The 17,759-nt window shown below is 38.2% G+C and overlaps 1 protein-coding gene across 2 annotated transcripts in view; it reads left to right on the top strand.

Annotated features, from left to right (window-relative positions):
- Positions 1–17,759, top strand: part of TDRD7 (tudor domain containing 7) — a 90,604-nt gene that overhangs the window by 28,610 nt on the left and 44,235 nt on the right. For both annotated transcript variants that reach the window (XM_044779171.2, XM_070519145.1), the window contains 2 exons: positions 502–575; positions 2,867–3,084. In XM_044779171.2, coding sequence (XP_044635106.1) covers positions 502–575; positions 2,867–3,084 — 292 coding nt within the window. The remainder of the gene's footprint in view (positions 1–501; positions 576–2,866; positions 3,085–17,759) is intronic.

The following is a 17,759-nucleotide window of genomic DNA, read 5'->3' as shown; positions in this document are numbered from 1 at the left end:
AATCTCCTCTCTGGTTTGAAGTGCTGTTTTATCATGTGCAAAGTTACAATGTAAATTGAGTGTTTCTAAACTCTCTACCATTTTACTTATCTGTCCAACTATTTTAAATGTTGTAATTTTATAATGCATTTCAATATCTAGTGATGCAAGTCCTTCAGTTTTTAGTTATATTCCAAAATTTCATTATGTTCAACTGTTTATTCTTTGCATGGTTTTCTTTGTTTTGTATTGCTAGTCCCTTAAAGGTGATTAATTGGAAATCTGAATTCCAAGTTCTTTAAAGTCCTAGTTTAAATTTAGCTTTATTATACTTTTCTCTGGTTGAATATGAAACATGAAAGCTGACCAGGTATCGTTTTCATTTTTGCTCGTTTTGAAATATTTTAATGACTTATTTTGCTGTTCAGTGCCACAGAGACTTTAAATGAAAAGTACAGTGTTTAAAACTTGGTATAGACTTTACTATTTGAATTTTAATTGGCTTTTTTATATATACCGTAGGTTTAGCCCAAAGGCATCCCTTCCACCACCTTTTCAGATGCATCTCTCAAGAACCTGTACTAAGGAAATGAGTGGTATGTTTTCTAAACATAATCTTCATGATACGTTTTGGCTTCTGGAGCCTCAGAACCCTAAGAAAAAATGTCTGCTGATGGCCTTTGACATTGCTCTCAACTTCTCCTACCTGGTGTATATGTCTCCTCATCTTTACTGATTTCTTTAAATTTCGAATGCAACTAAAGAGAAAATAATACCTCCAAGGATGTCATTATCCCCTGGCTTGAGGCCTCCCTCATGCCACACCTCTTGTGTTTTACTCCCATGTGTCACTTGCAGAGATACTTGTGCCCCTTGTCACCCTCTCACTCATTAGAGGGTATGATTTAAAGTACATAAATATGGGACTTCAACTCCTAAAATAGTTTCAGATACTCCACTATTTGAAAGCTGGGACCCTAAACTGTATGCAATGACTAGTAAGCATCTAAATATGAATATAAATGATTCATCAGGTTATAAAATCCAAAGGGGCTGTTAAGAAAATAGTAAGAGACATAATAAAGTCAAAGAATCTGAAGATTAGAAATGCATCCACTCATCATCTCATCTCATCTCCAACCAAAGGGTAAACCCCCTGCTCATAGCCCGACACTGAGGGATACAGTGTTTTCAGAATTAGTGCTTATGTTGCATGAAATTTAAATATGATTTTAAGTGATTTGTTCTTTAAGTATGATTCTTTGAGTTGAAATCATTTTTTCCATAAGAATGTATCTCTGGTATTTCTAATGGAACTAATTGAACAATGTGATTTTTGTTTATATCAGTTACTTTTACCTATGCAGTTTCTGAAACATGACTTCTCAGTAAAGTTGTGTACCCTTTAGAGGTCGTAGATCCTTTTAAATTAAGATTTTCCACACAACCAAGAGGACTTGTTTCAGGAGGGTTGCCATTCCCCTGGCAGCTGAGATGCACACACTTACGCACCACCTCTCCTACACAACCTCTCCTACCTGCTGGCAGCCTAGATGACTTCCTTTATTTGTTTAACAAAAGGTACAGAAGCTTAGGTGACTCCAGTGGCCCCACAGAGCAGGTACACGTGCAAGGACTATGCAAGGTCAACTGCTGACACTCTCTCTTTAAGGGAAGGTCTGGCCAATTCTGAGAAACTCGTCTTTTCTTTTTGCCTACCCTTTTATATCATTATTTGGGAAGAACTTAAATAAATTAGCCATGCCTTTAATAGCAAACATATATGGACATCCTGGACCCTTCTGTTCTCTGAGCCAAACTAAGCCTTGGCAAGGCCAGGTCTCATTCCCCGTGGCAGGTGAAGCAGAGTCAGCATCCAGCCATCCTCAAGGAAGCTCACCCTTTGGCTTCCTGGCATCCTGAGGGGCCAGCATCCCCACACCAGCCTGTGTGTCTCTACCAGCCAGCTTAAAATCAAAGGAAAATCGTTGAATACCAGTGGAAATACTATCTGATTAAAATATGCACATATATTTTAATATACTCCGATCTGTATCCCATTGAGATTCAGAAAAAGTTTGGAATGAATTTCATAGTTTTTTCAATACCAGAACTGTCAGTTATAGTAGACGCTCAAGTTTCTTTATTGTCTTAGGGTGTTAACTCAGGCATTCTGAGATTTAGATACAAAATAGAAGTGAGTAAGAGAGCTAGCCAAAACTTTACAAATATTCACTTATGAAAGATAAATGATTTGGATTGGGGAGATAAAAACAAATCATTAATCTGTGGGCACCAAACATTTTATTTATGTTTATAAACCAAGACTAGGATGATTATTGTAGGTGGATCAATTTTTGAACTGTGTATTGCTAAATTATTATTTTTTTCTCCTTAGTAAAGTGGAAAATTGATATACCTTAAAACCTGAACTATTTTTTGTTTTCTGTAAAATGTTCTTCAGTCTTACTATTAAGGCATTATCCTTATGCTCTGTGGAATATAGCTTCAAATTCGGCATTGTATATATGCCATTATTGTCTAAAATTTAGCTTTTCTTTGTTGCAGTTAGAAAATGATTGATTAAATAATACGTTTCATTATTATTTAAGAAGCAAGATCATCCTGATGTTTAAACTATGAAGCACCCTTTCAAAGTAAAGGGACCATATTTCCTCTGTGGTGCCTGTTGACCCTGCTGGTTATTTCAGGGTTAAAACTTAGACTGAAGCTGTCATGGTCCTGCTTTGCCTAATCCTGCTCGTTCTAAGTCCTTTGACCCTGGCAAGCCTGAAGTATAACGAAGCCTAAAGACTAACACTGGGTAATGGGGATGACCTAAAATGTTAAGCATTTTGGTTAATTCTATCATTTTTTTAATTTAAAGATAATTTAAATCAGACTGTTGAAAAACCAAATGTCACGCCTCCTGCCTCTTACACTTATAAAATGGATGAGGTTCAAAACCGCATAAAGGAAATACTAAACAAGCATAACAATGGTATTTGGATATCTAAGCTTCCACATTTTTACAAAGAGTTATATAAAGAAGAACTTAATCAAGGAATTTTACAGCAGTTTGAACACTGGCCTCATATTTGCACGGTACGTTTCTCCTTGTTCCTTCCTCCTGCTGCCTCCTTCCTGCCCCACTTTCAGATTTTGAGTTATTAGTCATATCACCCTTTATCCAAGGAGCACGAAGCACTTTATGTAGTATTGCTCCATTAATCTTCTCTCTAAGATTAACACATATTGGTTCTTATTTATAGGAGAAGTATGTCAAGGTTGAGGGCTGTGTGTGTTGTAATTGCTGTTTTTATATATTTTGTTTTAAATTACTGTTTAAATGCATTTAATATGTGATAATATATATACCATTTTGTAGTAAACTGCTACCAACAGCTGCTGATAGCTTTGCCATTTTAACAAGTTGAACTTACTAGTAATGAAGCTCTTTTTTTTTTTAACCTCAAATTTTATGTGCTTCTCCCTGAGCATTTTTAAAGACATTCAGCTGAACAAAGTTATTTTGCCTAATTATTTATAGAGTGCCTGATTCTTGTTTTAAAATTAACATAGGGTTCAGATTTAAAATTTTTACAAACTCCTTTGGAGAACAAAATTGAAAAGTGAGCTGACATCAATTTCCATACCTGTTCCTACTTGAGAGTCTCTTATTATAATAAAATGATGGATCAGAATACTTTGTTAGAAATCTTAGTTCAGCTAGAGATAGAGACAACTAGATTCTTCAACCAAAGTAACCAACTTTTAGATGTTTCTTAATGTTTTTATTTACATAGAATATATTCAACAACATCACTATTTTAAATAGTTATGTTTTAAATGGTAGCATTAGCAGCTCTTGGTGCTTCTCAGCTTGTAGAATTAAATATGCATGACAATTATTGTTTCATAGAGGTCTTTTATTTCTTTAATGTATGTTTTGGCCCCCAACCCTGTTGGGCAAAGTACAAGCCACTCCCTCTTTAGGCCAGCTTTTTTTTTTTTTTTTTTTGGTGAACGAAAAGTGGCCCTAAACTGACATCTGTGCCAATCTTCCTCTTTTTGCTTGAGGAAGATTGTCCTTGAGCTAACGTCTGTGCCAATCTTCCTCTATTTTATATGTTGGATGCCACCACAGCATGGCCTGATGAGTTGTGTGTAGGTCCGTGCCTGGGATCCAGACCAGCTAACCCTGGGTCGCTGAAGTGGAGTGCGTGAACTTAACCACTATGCCACCAGGCTAGCCCTGAGACAGTTTGTATTTTTGTAAGCACTTTTTCCTCCAGGCCACTGATACCCACTTGAGTCCCATGGACTTTCCAGACAAGAGTCACTGATTCATCCCTCCATCCGATTTATTTATACATCATTCACTCTGCACCCGTAGGTACCAGTCACTGCCTCAGGTGCTGAGAACATCTAGGGCTATGTGATGTTAGATTATACGGTGTGAAGTGGGAAAAGAAGAAGAAATATCCAACTCTGGGAATATGGCTCTTCCCCTACGTATAAAGTCAGCAATGCTTATTAATCATAAGAATGTTAGCTCTGATTTATGTGGAATGTGGGGTTCTTATAATGGGAATTTCTAAGGTTGCTATTCGGTTCATTCCGTTTTTACTCCTTTCTGGGAAGGGTTTTCTCTCTCGATGCGGATTTAGCAGTGTTGATGTCGAGGATGAACCCCTCACACTTCCCTAACTCGAGGGGCCTTCCGAGGTTTCGCCAGGCTGCCAATTTGAAGGTTCAGGGCCTGGAGCTCCTTCTTGGAATGCATATGGTTCTTTTATTTTTTGAATCTGTAGACATTCATGAACTAATAACTTATCTTCAGTGAACGTAGAGCTCTTTTTTATCATCAAGATACACATATAACTCACTATTAAGCTTTGATGAAGAAATCATCTTTGGAGTAAATATTTTAAAAATTAACTTCACAGATTCTTCTTAATGTATTATGTCTCTGGTTACTTTAATATTTTATACTCCATGGTAATTACTAGTATTTGTGTAGCTGAATTTATGGCTTTTTTGGGGGAGAAAGTTTCAACCTTGCTACTTTACGTGTCTGCAAAGCCCCCAGATTTCTCTTGCTAAGATTGTAGGTGAGAGAATACCTATCTCTTTGGTGTTAAAACTTTACCTAAAATGAGTGGTTTTCCACTAAATTTCAGGTGCTGAAACAACTGACTTTTTATTTTCTGGTTGCTCAAATTCATCTTAGTTGCATGATTATTTTCTGTCCGGGCAGTGAAGCTGGAACATAAAGCAAAAATATAATAATAGCTTTCTTATCTATATGCTGTTTCTCTCAACTTTGGATAAGAATGTTTAGATGCAATCGCTATTAATTCTTAGGTATGAGAATTTGCTTAGTGAAGCATTGTGTCCAGGTTGCCGAAAACTGCCAATCTTATTAACATGTATTGATGTTTTTCAAAAAAAAAATTTTAATAACCTCTGAATATGTTTTAACAGCCTACTGGTAAACAGTTTTCAACAGTTAGACCATGGTTATTTTTAGAGAGTTTTCAACAGTTACACCATGGTTATTTTCCCTTTCTTCTTACTTCTTGCTTTTCTTTGCTGAAAAGCAGAAACACTGATAGCGTGCCCAGGGCTGATACTGCTGCAAGCGGAGTCAGACAGTCTCAAACACTGCAGCATAGTTAGGGTAAGACAGACTTGGTAATGCGTATCTCTGTGTATGGCTGCTTGTGTAGCTGAAAAAGAAATCCAAGTGCAGTGTATTTCTTTCTTTAAAAAAAAAAATGGTTTCTCCCTCAATCATGTAAAACATTCTATATAAAAAAGAGTGAAAAATAAAGTTATAAAAGAAATAAAAATCACCTATCGTCCTATCTCCCGGAGATAACCACTTGCAGGGATTTCCATTGGAATGTCAGAATGGGCAGTGTCAGCTTCAGGGACCAAATAGCAGCTCGGAAATTTTACCTTCGTGGAGGCTCTAATCAGCTACCTGCTACAAGCCGCTTCACAAGGATGTTGCATGACATTTTAATGCAGGCAGAAGGATACTTTGAATCTGTTGTTCTTAACCTTTTGGATCTCCCCAACCACAAAATGTGGACCGAGAGTTAGGAAAGCTAAAGAGAATATAAAGTCATATTAATGACGATGAACTGTTCATAGTGTTCCTAGGCAACTTGTGAGGGAAATGGAAATTGTACAGAAGCTGTTTGGAAAGGCAAACAGCCCGTGATGGTAAGCCTGTAGACCAAGGATACTGGAATCTAAGAATGCCCATTGGGCCCAGTATTTATAAAATGCTTCCCTGAGCCAGCCACTGACCTGGGTGCTAGGGGTAACAGTAAACAAGACAGACATGGTTCTTGCCCTTGTGGAACTTACTACCCAAGTGGGGAAAATAAACATCGAGTAAATAGTGATAAGCTTTCGATTGTTATGAGGCTGCATAGGAAACAGATAAATAGGAGGGCCAGACTGAGTCTGATGAGTTGAGAAAAGCTGCTCAGAGGAGGTGATTGTTACACTAAAACTTGGCAGATGAGTTGAAGTAAGTTAGCCAAAGGAGTCGATTGAGGGAAAAGGCACCTCAGACACAGAAGCAGCTTGTGCCAAAGCCCTGAGACAGAAAAACGTGGCTTTTTCAGGAAACTGAAAGAAATTCGATAAAAAGAGAGTGGCTCAAGAAGAAACTCATGAGGCAAGCAGAGGCCAGGTTACTTAATTGAGGACTCATCATTTGGTAGAAGCTTAGCAGGTCCCTGCCACAACAGCACCCAGAATCCAGAGCTTCTGGCTGACTTTGCTTCCTAGGAAAGTTCCCAATCTTGTAACAATGATTGGTGAACACCAGGAAGTTTTGTCGAAATTCTCCAGTCTCTGAAACATGTGGAGAGAGAAATCTCTGCATTTCTACATGAGCCAGAATATCTGTCTTTAGTGCTTTATCTGAAGCTGCCTAGAGAGCTGGGGGGCTTGTTTTATAGCCAGGCAGGACTAGATGCACTCAGCTGAGAAGAATTTCTGCCAGGAGCCTCAAAGACCCGGGGTAGGAGCATTGGGAGGCAACTTCAGGACAGCAGGGGAAACATGTTGAGTTGGGCTGGAGGCACACCAGCCCTTAATCACAGAACAGAACGTTCTGTGAATGAGAACATAAAATGTTAATGAGAAAAAATGCTGAATTGCACTAATTATTCATGCTTTTAAAAGCTTTACTGTTAATTTGTATTTTACATCATTTTCCACCCATTAGAAATCACTCTGCTTTAAGTTGTAGAGTACTCAATTACCTTATTTTTTTAATTGAGGTCATAATGTTTTATAACATTGTGAAATTTCAAGCATACATTATTATCAGTTTTTATATAGACTGCATTGTGCTCACCACCAGTAGTCTAATTTTATCCATCCTTTTACCCCTTTTGCCCACCTTCCAACCCCCTTCCCCTCTGGTAACTGCTAATCTGTTGTCTTTGTCCATGTGTTTGTTTATCTTCCACATATGAGTGCAGTCATGTGGTGTTTGTTTTTCTTTGTCTGGCTTATTTCACTAAACGTAATACCCGCAGGGTCCATCCATCTTGTTGCAAATGGGATGATTTTGTCATTTTTTTATGGCTGAGTAGTATCCCATTGTATGTATACACCACATCTTTATCCGTTCATCAGTTGGTGGACACTAGAGTTGCTTCCTTGTCTTGGCTATTGTGAATAATGCTGCAGTGAACATAGAGGTGCATAAGTCTCTCTGAATTGCTTATTTCCAGTTCTTTGGGTAAATACCCAGTAGTGCGATAGCTAGGTCGTATGGTATTTCCATTTTTAATTTTTTGAGGAATCTCCATACTGTTTTCCATAGTGGCTGCACTAGTTTGCATTCCCAGCAGCAGTGTATGAGGGTTCCCTCTTCTCCACATCCTCTCTAACATTTGTTATTTTTTGTCTTGGTGATTATAGCCATTCTGATGACGAGTGTGAGGTGATACCTAAGTGTAGTTTTGATTTGCATTTCCCTGATGATTAGTGATGTTGAACGTCTTTTCCTGTGCCTATTGGCATCTGTATATCTTCTTTGTAAAAATGTCTGTTCATAGTCTCTGCCCATTTTTTGATTGAGTTGTTTGTTTTTTTGTTGTTGAGTTGTGTGAGTTCTTTGTATATGTTGGAGATTAACCCCTTGTCAGATACATGATTTGCAAATATTTTCTCCCAGTTGGTGAGCCATCTTTGTTTTGTTCCTGGTTTCCTTTGCTTTGCCAAAGCTCTTTAGTCTGATGAAGTCCCACTTGTTTATATTTTCTTTTGTTTCCCTTGCCTGAGTAGACATGGTATTCGAAAAGATCCTTCTAAGACTGATGTCAAAGAGTTTACTGCCTGTATTTCCTTCTGTTTAATGATTTTACAGCTTACCTTCAAGTCTTTAATCCATTTTGAGTTAGTTTTTTTGTATGATGTAAGATAATGGTCTACTTTCATTCTTTTGCATGTGGCTGTCCAGTTTTCCCAGCACCGTTTATTGTAGAGGCTCTCCTTTCTCTGTTGTATGTTCTTGGCACCTTTGTCGAAGATTAGCTGTCCGTAGACATGTGATTGTATTTCTGGGCTTTCAGTTCTGTTCCATTGATCTGTGTGTCTGTTTTTGTACCAATACCATGCTGTTTTGGTTACTGTAGCTTTATAATATATTTTGAGGTCAGGGATTGTGATGCCTCCAGCTTTGTTCTTTTTTCTCAGGATTGGGCTTTAGCTACTCGGGGTCTTGGGTTGCCCCATATGAATTTTAAGATTTTTTACTCTAATTCCGTGAAGAATGTCATTGGGTTTGCGTTGAATCTATAGATTACTTTAGGTAGTATGGACATTTTAACTATGTTTGTTCTTCCAATCCATGTGCATGGAATATCTTTCCATTTCTTTATATCGTCATTGATTTCTTTCAATAGTGTCTTATAATTTTCATTTTTTAAGTCTTTCACCTCCTTGGTTAAATTTATTTATTTTATTCTTTTTGTTGTGGTTGTAAGTGGGATTGTGTTCTTGAGTTCTCTTTCTGTTAGTTCGCTATTAGAGTATAGAAATGCAACTCATTTCTTTAAGTTGATTTTGTACCCTGTAACTTTGCTGTAGTTGTTGATTATTTCTAGTAGTTTTCCAATGGATTCTTTAGGGTTTTCTGTGTATAAAATCATGTCATCTGCAAACAGCAAGAGTTTCACTTCTTCATTTTCTATTTGGATTCCTTTTATTTCTTTTTCTTGCCTAGTTGCCCTGGCCAAAAACTCCAGTACTATGTTGAATAAGAGTGGACACCCTTGTCTTGTTCCTGTTTTCAAAGGGATGGCTTTCAGTTTTTCCCCATTGAATATGATGTTGGCTGTGGGTTTGTCATATATGGCCTTGATTATGTTGAGGTACTTTTCTTCTATACCCATTTTATTGAGAGTTTTATCATAAATGGATGTTGGATCACTTTCTCTGCATCTATTGAGACAATCATCTGATTTTTGTTCCTCATTTTGTTAATGTGCTGTATCACATCGACTGATTTGCGGATGCTGAACCATCCCTGTGTCCCTGGTATAAATCCCACTTGATCATGGTGTATGGTCCTTTTAATTTGTTGCTGTTTTAGGTTTGCCAATATTTTGTTGAGGATTTTTGCATCTATGTTCATCAGCAATATTGGCCTGTAATTTTCCTTCTTTGTGTTGTCCTTGTCTGGCTTTGGGATCAGGGTGATTTTGGTCTCATAGAATGAGTTAGGAAGCATTCCATCTTCTTCAACTTTCTGGAGTAGTTTGAAAAAGATAGGTAATAAATCTTCTTTGAATGTTTGTTCAATTTCTCCAGAGAAGGCATCTGGTCCTGAACTTTTATGTTTTAGAAGGTTTTTGATTATTGTTGCAACCTCTTTGATTGTGATTGGTCTATTCAGATTCTCTGTTTCTTCTTGATTCAGTTTTGGGAGGTTGTATGAATCTAAGAATTTATCCTCTTTTTCTCGGTTGTCCAATTTGTTCGCATATGGTTTTTCATAGTATTCTCTTATAATCTTTTGTATTTCTCTGGTATCTGTTGTAATTTCTCCTCTTCCATTTCTAATTTTATTTGAGCCTTTTTTTTTTTTTTTAGTGAGTCTGGCTAAGAGTTTGTCACTTTTTTTTTTTCTTCTCAAAGAACCAGCTCTTAGTTTCATTGATCCTCTCTACTGTTTTGGGGTGTTTTTTTTTAATCTTCATAAGTATCTCTTTAATTTCTACATTTGACATAATATATATTTTTTCTTTTCTTTTTTTTAATTTTTATTTTTTTCATATGTACATCATATTTCGAATTCTGTATACATTACATCATGTTCACCACCCAAACACTAATTATAGTGCATCCCCTCACATGTGACCCTAATCACCCCTTTTGCCCTCCCCCTCCCCCCTTCCCCAATGGTAACCACCAGTCCAGTCTCCAGTGCTATGTGTTGTGTGTTTTTTTTGTCGTTTTTATCTTCTACTTATGAGTGAGATCATATGGTATTTGACTTTCTCCCTCTGACTTATTTCACTCAGCATAATACCCTCAAGGTCCATCCATGTTGTCACAAATGGCCAGATTTCGTCATTTCTTATGGCTGAGTAGTAGTCCATCGTGTATAAATACCACATCTTCTCTATCCATTCGTCCCTTGATGGGCACTAGGTTGCTTCCAAGTCTTGGCTATTGTGTATAATGCCGCAATGAACATCGGGGTGCAAGTATCTTTATGCCTTTGTGTTTTCAAGTTCTTTGGATAAATACCCAGCAGTGGAATAGCTGGATCATATGGTAGATCTATGCTTAATTTTCTGAGGATACTCCATACTGCTTTCCACAGTGGCTGCACCAGTTTGCACTGCCACCAGCAGTGAACAAGGGTTCCCTTCTCTCCACACCCTCTCCAACATTTGTTGTTTCCTGTCTTGTTAATTATAGCCATTCTGACTGGAGTGAGGTGATAACTCATTGTAGTTTTGATTTGCCTTTCCCTGATAGTTAAGGATGTTGAACATCTTTTCATATGCCTGTTGGCCATCTGTATATCTTCTTTGGAGAAATCTCTGTTCAGATCTTTTGCCCATTTTCTAATTGGATTGTTGTTGAGCTGTATGAGTTCTTTGTATATTTTGGATATTAACCCCTTATCTGATATGTGGTTTGCCAATATCTTCTCCCAGTTGTTAGGTTGTCTTTTCGTTTTGTTGATGGTTTCCTTTGCTGTGCAGAAGCTTTTTAGTTTGATGTAGTCCCATTTGTTCATTTTTTCTTTCATTTCCCTTGCCCAGTCAGACATGGGATTTGAAAATATGCTGCTCAGACCAATGTCATAGAGCGTACTGCCTATGTTTTCTTCTAGAAGTCTCATGGTTTTGGGTCTTACATTCAAGTCTTTAATCCATTTTGAGTTAATTTTTGTGCATGGTGTAAGGGAATGGTCTACTTTCGTTCTTTGCATGTGGCTGTCCAGTTTTCCCAACACCATTTATTGAAGAGACTCTCCTTTCTCCATCGTATGCTCTTGGCTCCTTTGTTGAATATTAGCTGTCCATAAACGTCTGGGTTTACTTCTGGGCTCTCAATTTTGATCCATTGATCTGTCTGTCTGTTTTTGTGCCAGTACCATGCTGTTTTGGTTACTATGGCTTTGTAGTATAATTTAAAATTGGGGAGTGTGATACCTCCAGCTTTGTTCTTTTTTCTCAAGAATCCTTTGGCTATTTGGGGTCTTTTGTTGTTCCATATAAATTTTAGGATTCTTTGTTCTATTTCTGTAAAAACTGTTGTTGGAACTTTGATAGGGATTGCATTGAATCTATAGATTGCTTTAGGAAGTATGGACATTTTAACAATGTTAATTCTTCCAATCCAAGAGCACGGAATATCTTTCCATTTCTTTGTGTCGTCTTCAATTTCTTTCAACAATACTTTATAGTTTTCAGTGTACAGATCTTTCACCTCTTTCGTTAAGTTTATTCCTAGGTATTTTATTCTTTTTGTTGCAATTGTAAATGGGATGGTATTCTTGATTTCTCTTTCTGCTCCTTTGGTGTTAGTGTATAGAAACGCAACCAATTTTTGTACATTGATTTTGTATCCCACAACTTGACTGTATTCCTTTATTATTTCTAAAAGTTTTTTAGTGGACTCTTTAGGGTTTTCTAGATATAAAATCATGTCGTCTGCAAAGAATGACAGTTTCACTTCTTCTTTTCCAATGTGGATCCCTTTTATTTCTTTTTCTTACCTGATTGCTCTGGCTAGGACTTCCAATACTATGTTAAATAAGAGTGGTGACAGTGGGCATCCTTGTCTGGTTCCTGTTCTTAGAGGGATAGCTTTCAGTTTTTCTCCATTGAGAATGATATTTGCTGTGGGTTTGGCATATATGGCCTTTATTATGTTGAGGTATTTTCCTTCTATACCCATTTTATTTAGAGTTTTTATCATAAATGGATGCTGTATCTTGTCAAATGCTTTCTCTGCATCTATTGAGATGATCATGTGATTTTTATTCTTCATTTTGTTAATGTGGTGCATCACGTTGATAGATTTGCGCATGTTGAACCATCCCTGCATCTGTTTTGGGGTTTTTTGGTTTGTTTCAATTTCTTTTTTTTCTGCTCTAATTTTTGTTATTTCCCTCCTTCTGCTGACTTTAGGCTGTGTTTGTTCTTCCTTTTCTAGTTCTGTTAGGTATAGTTTAAGATTACTTATTTGAGATTTTTTTGTTTGTTGAGGTGGGCTCGTATTGCTATGAATTTCCCTCTTAGGACCCCTTTTGCTGCATGCCATACGAGTTGGTATGATGTATTTTCATTTTCATTTGTCTCCAGATATTTTTTTATTTATCCTTTGATTTCTTCATTGATCCATTGGTTGTTCCGTAGCAGGTTGTTTAGTCTCCATATATTCGTGACTTTCCCCACTTTTTTTCTTGTAGTTGATTTGCAGTTTCATAGCATTATGGTCAGAAAAGATGCTTGATATGATTTCAATCTCAAATTTATTGAGCCTTGCCTTGTTTCCCAACATATGGTCTATCTTTGAGAATGTTCCATATGCACTTGAGAAGAATGTGTATTCTGCTGTTTTTGGATGACATGTTCTATATATAGCTCTTAAGTCCATCTGGTCTAATTTTTTGTTTAACTCTACTATTTCCTTGTTGACTTTCTGTCTGGATGATCTATCCATTGGTGTAAGTGGGGTGTTGAGGTCCCCTACTATTATTGTGTTACTCTTATATGTTAATTTGTCCCAAATTAGGTCTTTTAATAGTTGCTCTGTGTACTTTGGTGCTCCTGTGTTAGGTGCCTGTATATTCATAAGTGTTATGTCCTGTTGGTGGAATATCCCTTTTATCGTTATATACTACCCCTTTGTCACTCATTGCCTTTTTTATCTTGAAGTCTCCTTTGTCTGATACAAGTATGGCAACACCTGCTTTCTTTTGTTTGCCATTTTCTTGGAGTATCATCTTCCATCCCTTCACTCTGAACCTGTGTTTGTCTTTAGAGCTGAGGTGTGTTTCCTGGAGGCAGCATGTTGTTGGGTTTTGTTTTTTAATCTGTCCAGCCACTCTGTGTCTTTTGATTGGAGAATTCAATCCATTTACATTTAGAGTGATCATTGATATATGGGGGCTTAATACTGCCATTTTATCTCTTGTTTTCCAGTTGTTCTGTATTTCCCTTGTTTCTTTTCCCATGTATTTCTGACTGCCATTTCGGTTTGGTGATAGTCTATGATGGTCTTCTCAGTTTTCTCTTTATTTATCATCTGTGTCTCTGTTCTGATTTTTTGGCTAACTACTACCATGAAGTTTTATAAAAGATCTCATAGTTGAGATGGTCCGTTTTCTGATAGCCTCTTATCTCCATTAGCCTAAGCAGGTTCCATTCCTTCCCTCTTCCCCTTCTGAGTTATTGTTATCACAAATTATTCTCTTTTGTGTTGTGGGTTTGTGATTAAAATGAGTTGATTATAGGGCTGGCCCCGTGGCCGAGTGGTTAAGTTCGCGCGCTCCGCTGCAGGCGGCCCAGTGTTTCGTCAGTTCGAATCCTGGGCGCGGACATGGCACTGCTCGTCAGACCACGCTGAGGCAGCGTCCCACATGCCACAACTAGAGGAACCCACAACGAAGAATGCACAACTATGTACCGGGGGGCTTTGGGGAGAAAAAGGAAAAAATAAAAAATCTTTAAAAAAAAAAAATGAGTTGATTATAGTTATTTTGATGCTTTCCTTCCCTTTATCTTTAATGTTATAATTAAGTGTTTGCTAGCCTGTTCTGATAGACAGCTGCAGTTTTCTGATTTTGTCTTTCTATTTATCTCCTTGCTCAAAGCTTTGTAAACCTTTTCCTTTTTGTTTCAGTTATGGCTGCCTTCTTGATTGTTTCTTGTAGGGGAGATCTTGTGGTGATGAACTGCCTCAGCTTTGGTTTGTCTGGGAAAGTTTTTATTTCTCCATCATATCTGAAGGATAGTTTTGCTAGATGGATATTCTTGGCTAAAAGTTTTTGTCTTTCAGAATTTTGACTATATCAGTCCATTCTCTCCTAGCCTATAAGGTTTCTGCTGAGAAATCTGCTATGATCCTGCTAGGGGTTCCTTTGTAGGTTACTTTCTTCTGCCTTGCTTCCCTTAATATTTTTTCTTTGTCATTGACTTTTGCCAGTTTTACTAATATATGCCTTGGGGAAAGTCTTTTTGCATTGATGCAATTAGGATTTATATTGGCTTCATTTACTTGTAATTCCAGTTCCTCCCCCAGGTTTGGGAAGTTCCCAACTGTTATTTCTTTGAACAGGCTCTCTGATCCTTTCTCCCTCTCTTCTCCCTTTTGAATACCTATAATTCTTATGTTGCAATTCATAGTTGAGTTGGATATTTCTCATAGGATTTCTTCATTTCTTTTTAGTGTTAGTTTTCTGTCCTCCTCCACCTGAAGCATTTTATATTTCTGTCCTCTAAATTACTAATTCTGTATTCCATAGTGTCAGCTCTGTTTTTTAAGGATTCTAGTTTTTTTTATCTCATTCATTGTGTTCATCTCAAGCATTTCTGTTTGTTTCTTTTTTAGTTTCAATCTCTTTTGTGAAGAATTCCTTCTTCTCATTAATTTTATTCCTGAGCTCATTGAACTGTCTTTCTGAACTTTCTTGTACCTCGTTTCTTTATGACAACTATTTTGAATTCTCTGTCATTTAGGTTGTAAATTTCTGTAACTTCAGGATTGGTTTCTTGTGACTTGTCATTTTCCTTTTACTCTGGGGTGTTAATATATTTCTTCATGGTGTTTGATGGAGTGGACCTGTGCTGGCACATAGTGGTAGCATGTAGTCACAGATGCCACCTACCACCACTTGCAGGTGGGCAAGAGCTGTGTTTTCTGAACCCATTGTGTCCGCTGGAAGTTGTGCATGTTGGGCTCTCTGTGTTTGCCCACTGGCTTCCACTGCAAACACGCAGGCACAGGCACTCTGGTACAGATCTGCTGCCCTGGCCAACCAGCCAAGTTGGTGTGCCAGGCAGGGAGGGGTGCTTTCTTGCACACACGTGATCCTGCTCTGCACTCACTGGTGACCTGCCTGGGCTGTTTGTCTTGGTGGGTGTTCCCACATGGTGTCTGAGCCACCTCAGTTGGGGTGTTCTTGAAGACTGGGAAGCAACTCCAAGAGCGAGAGTGTTCCCATGGAGGGCTGCTTGTTACCCCATCTCCTCTCAGAGTCATGCGCCAGCCACTGTGTGAGGTCCCATGCCATAAATCAGTACTGCTAGCAAGGAGGAGGAGATCCGCTTGCCTCCTTCCACTGCTTCCTAGGGATAGTGCCTCCACCTTCAAATGTGTGGCTGCACGGATCTGTCAGACATCCTGTTGTGCTGTGTGGATGTCCTCTGTTGCTTAGTGAATGTCGTTTTCATTGTATCTTAGTGGGGAGAGACTAAGGGAACAGCTCACTCCACCAGGATACTGACATCAATCTTCCCCTCAGACTTTTAAAACTTCTTAAAGGTCTGAAGTGCATTAGTATAGCACTTTCTGTTAAAGGAAGCAACAGCAGTTCTGCCACTTACCTAGAGATATGTTTTTATATTTTTGGATGTTCAGGAATTTGTCTTAACTTTAATTGTGGTAATTAGTTGTATAAGACAATAAAGCACCTGTCAGCCCATGCAAAATGAATTGCCTTTTTTTAAAGCCCAGATGTTTCTGGGTTAAAAACAAACCATTTGGATTTCTAGGGAAGTGAACATCAATCAAAGAGCACTGGTGTATCCTCAGGCTTAGTGGTATGGATACAATCTCTGTATATGGCAGTGCCAGGAGAGGCAGTGATGAAAAGTAAACTGAGGACTTGGAAGTATAGCCATGATATCTAATTGGAATCCAATTTCATTTCTAAGTTTCCACCAACAGGAAATATGCAATGAACACATTGGAACAATTTTTAAATTTAATTTCAGTGAACATCTGAATAGGAGAAAGAGAGAATAACACTGTGAAATCAGAATAGAGAAGCTGAGGAGTAATATGATGTTGCTGTCTGGAAGCTGAAACAGAAACCACCCATAGGGCCCTGTAGTGCAGTAGGAAGAGTTTTGGCCCTGGAGTTAGAGTTTTGCCTTATCATTTCTCAGCTATATTATTTTCAGCTTACAAATCATCCTCTCAGGGCTTCACTCTGCTCTAAAATGTGACTGTTTGTACCCATCTAATAGAGTTGTTAGAATTAAATGACACAAACTATAAAAAGCAGCTGCCAGTATAGGATCAGAAGCAAAGGAGGTGTTTGGGAAAAGGCAGCTCTTATTTTTTGAGAAGCAGCCCAGCTTAGATGAAAGCAAGTTAAAAAACCCACTGGTATACCAGAGACATGCCCAGCAAGCTCCATGATGGAACTTATCTCGGTGAAAACAGAGGGAAAGCTAAAGAGGGAAGAGCCAAGGTTTAACTTGAGAAAAAATAAGGAGCAGTGGATGGGTAAAGTCAAAGAACTGAAATTCCAAGATGAAGTGAGTCTCTGCTATCTCAGAGGAACAATCCCCTGCCAAAGATAATGAGAGTATATCTGCAGTACCTACCCAGCCTAGGATGCAGAGTGAAAGCCACAGCTGCCTGCCAAGACATCCCCAAAGGCTCTGCACCTGTTTAACCAGGAACAGACTCCATTGTCTTCCCGAAGGAACCTGTGAGCATGGGCCTAACCTTGGGCCACACTGAAGGAAAATGAAGTTTAACCTAATATAAATAGTTGCAGTCAGCATCAGTGAAAAGCCCTTACTAGGAAAAGGGAGTATTAGCCTTGAAATATATATAGTCTATAAGACTGTTCATCCAAGATGGTGGAAAAAGAATTTCTCTGGGTAGATAGTTTGTAAACAGTCAGGGGTTCCCCTCTACAAGGAACTTTTTACCTTTACCTTTGATTAAATCTCTGTGGAATGTGTGACAAACACTTGTACTTTCTTAAACAGAAATGACTAAAAAGGTATAACCTTTCTGAATATCTTGGGCTTAGCATCACTAACATCAGTGAACTGCTGCAAAGAGAGTGGCGGATGTAGGTGGTATGGTACACTGAGTTGAACAGGCTTAGCTCCTCTCAGTGTATTTCCTGCGTGCAGTATATGGCCCACCTGCTTCCCTTACAGGCTGCAGATCTGAAGCTATCAGTTTGTCTTCACTCAGGCCCAGTGATGCCATTGGGGACCCTTTCCTAATCTCCTTCTCAATTGTCTTAACTT

The sequence above is a fragment of the Equus asinus genome, chromosome 10, assembly GCF_041296235.1.
Source record: "Equus asinus isolate D_3611 breed Donkey chromosome 10, EquAss-T2T_v2, whole genome shotgun sequence".
NCBI classification, from domain to species: Eukaryota; Metazoa; Chordata; class Mammalia; order Perissodactyla; family Equidae; genus Equus; species Equus asinus.
Note: the sequence above shows the minus strand (reverse complement) of the source record. Positions and strands in the feature narration are given on the sequence as shown.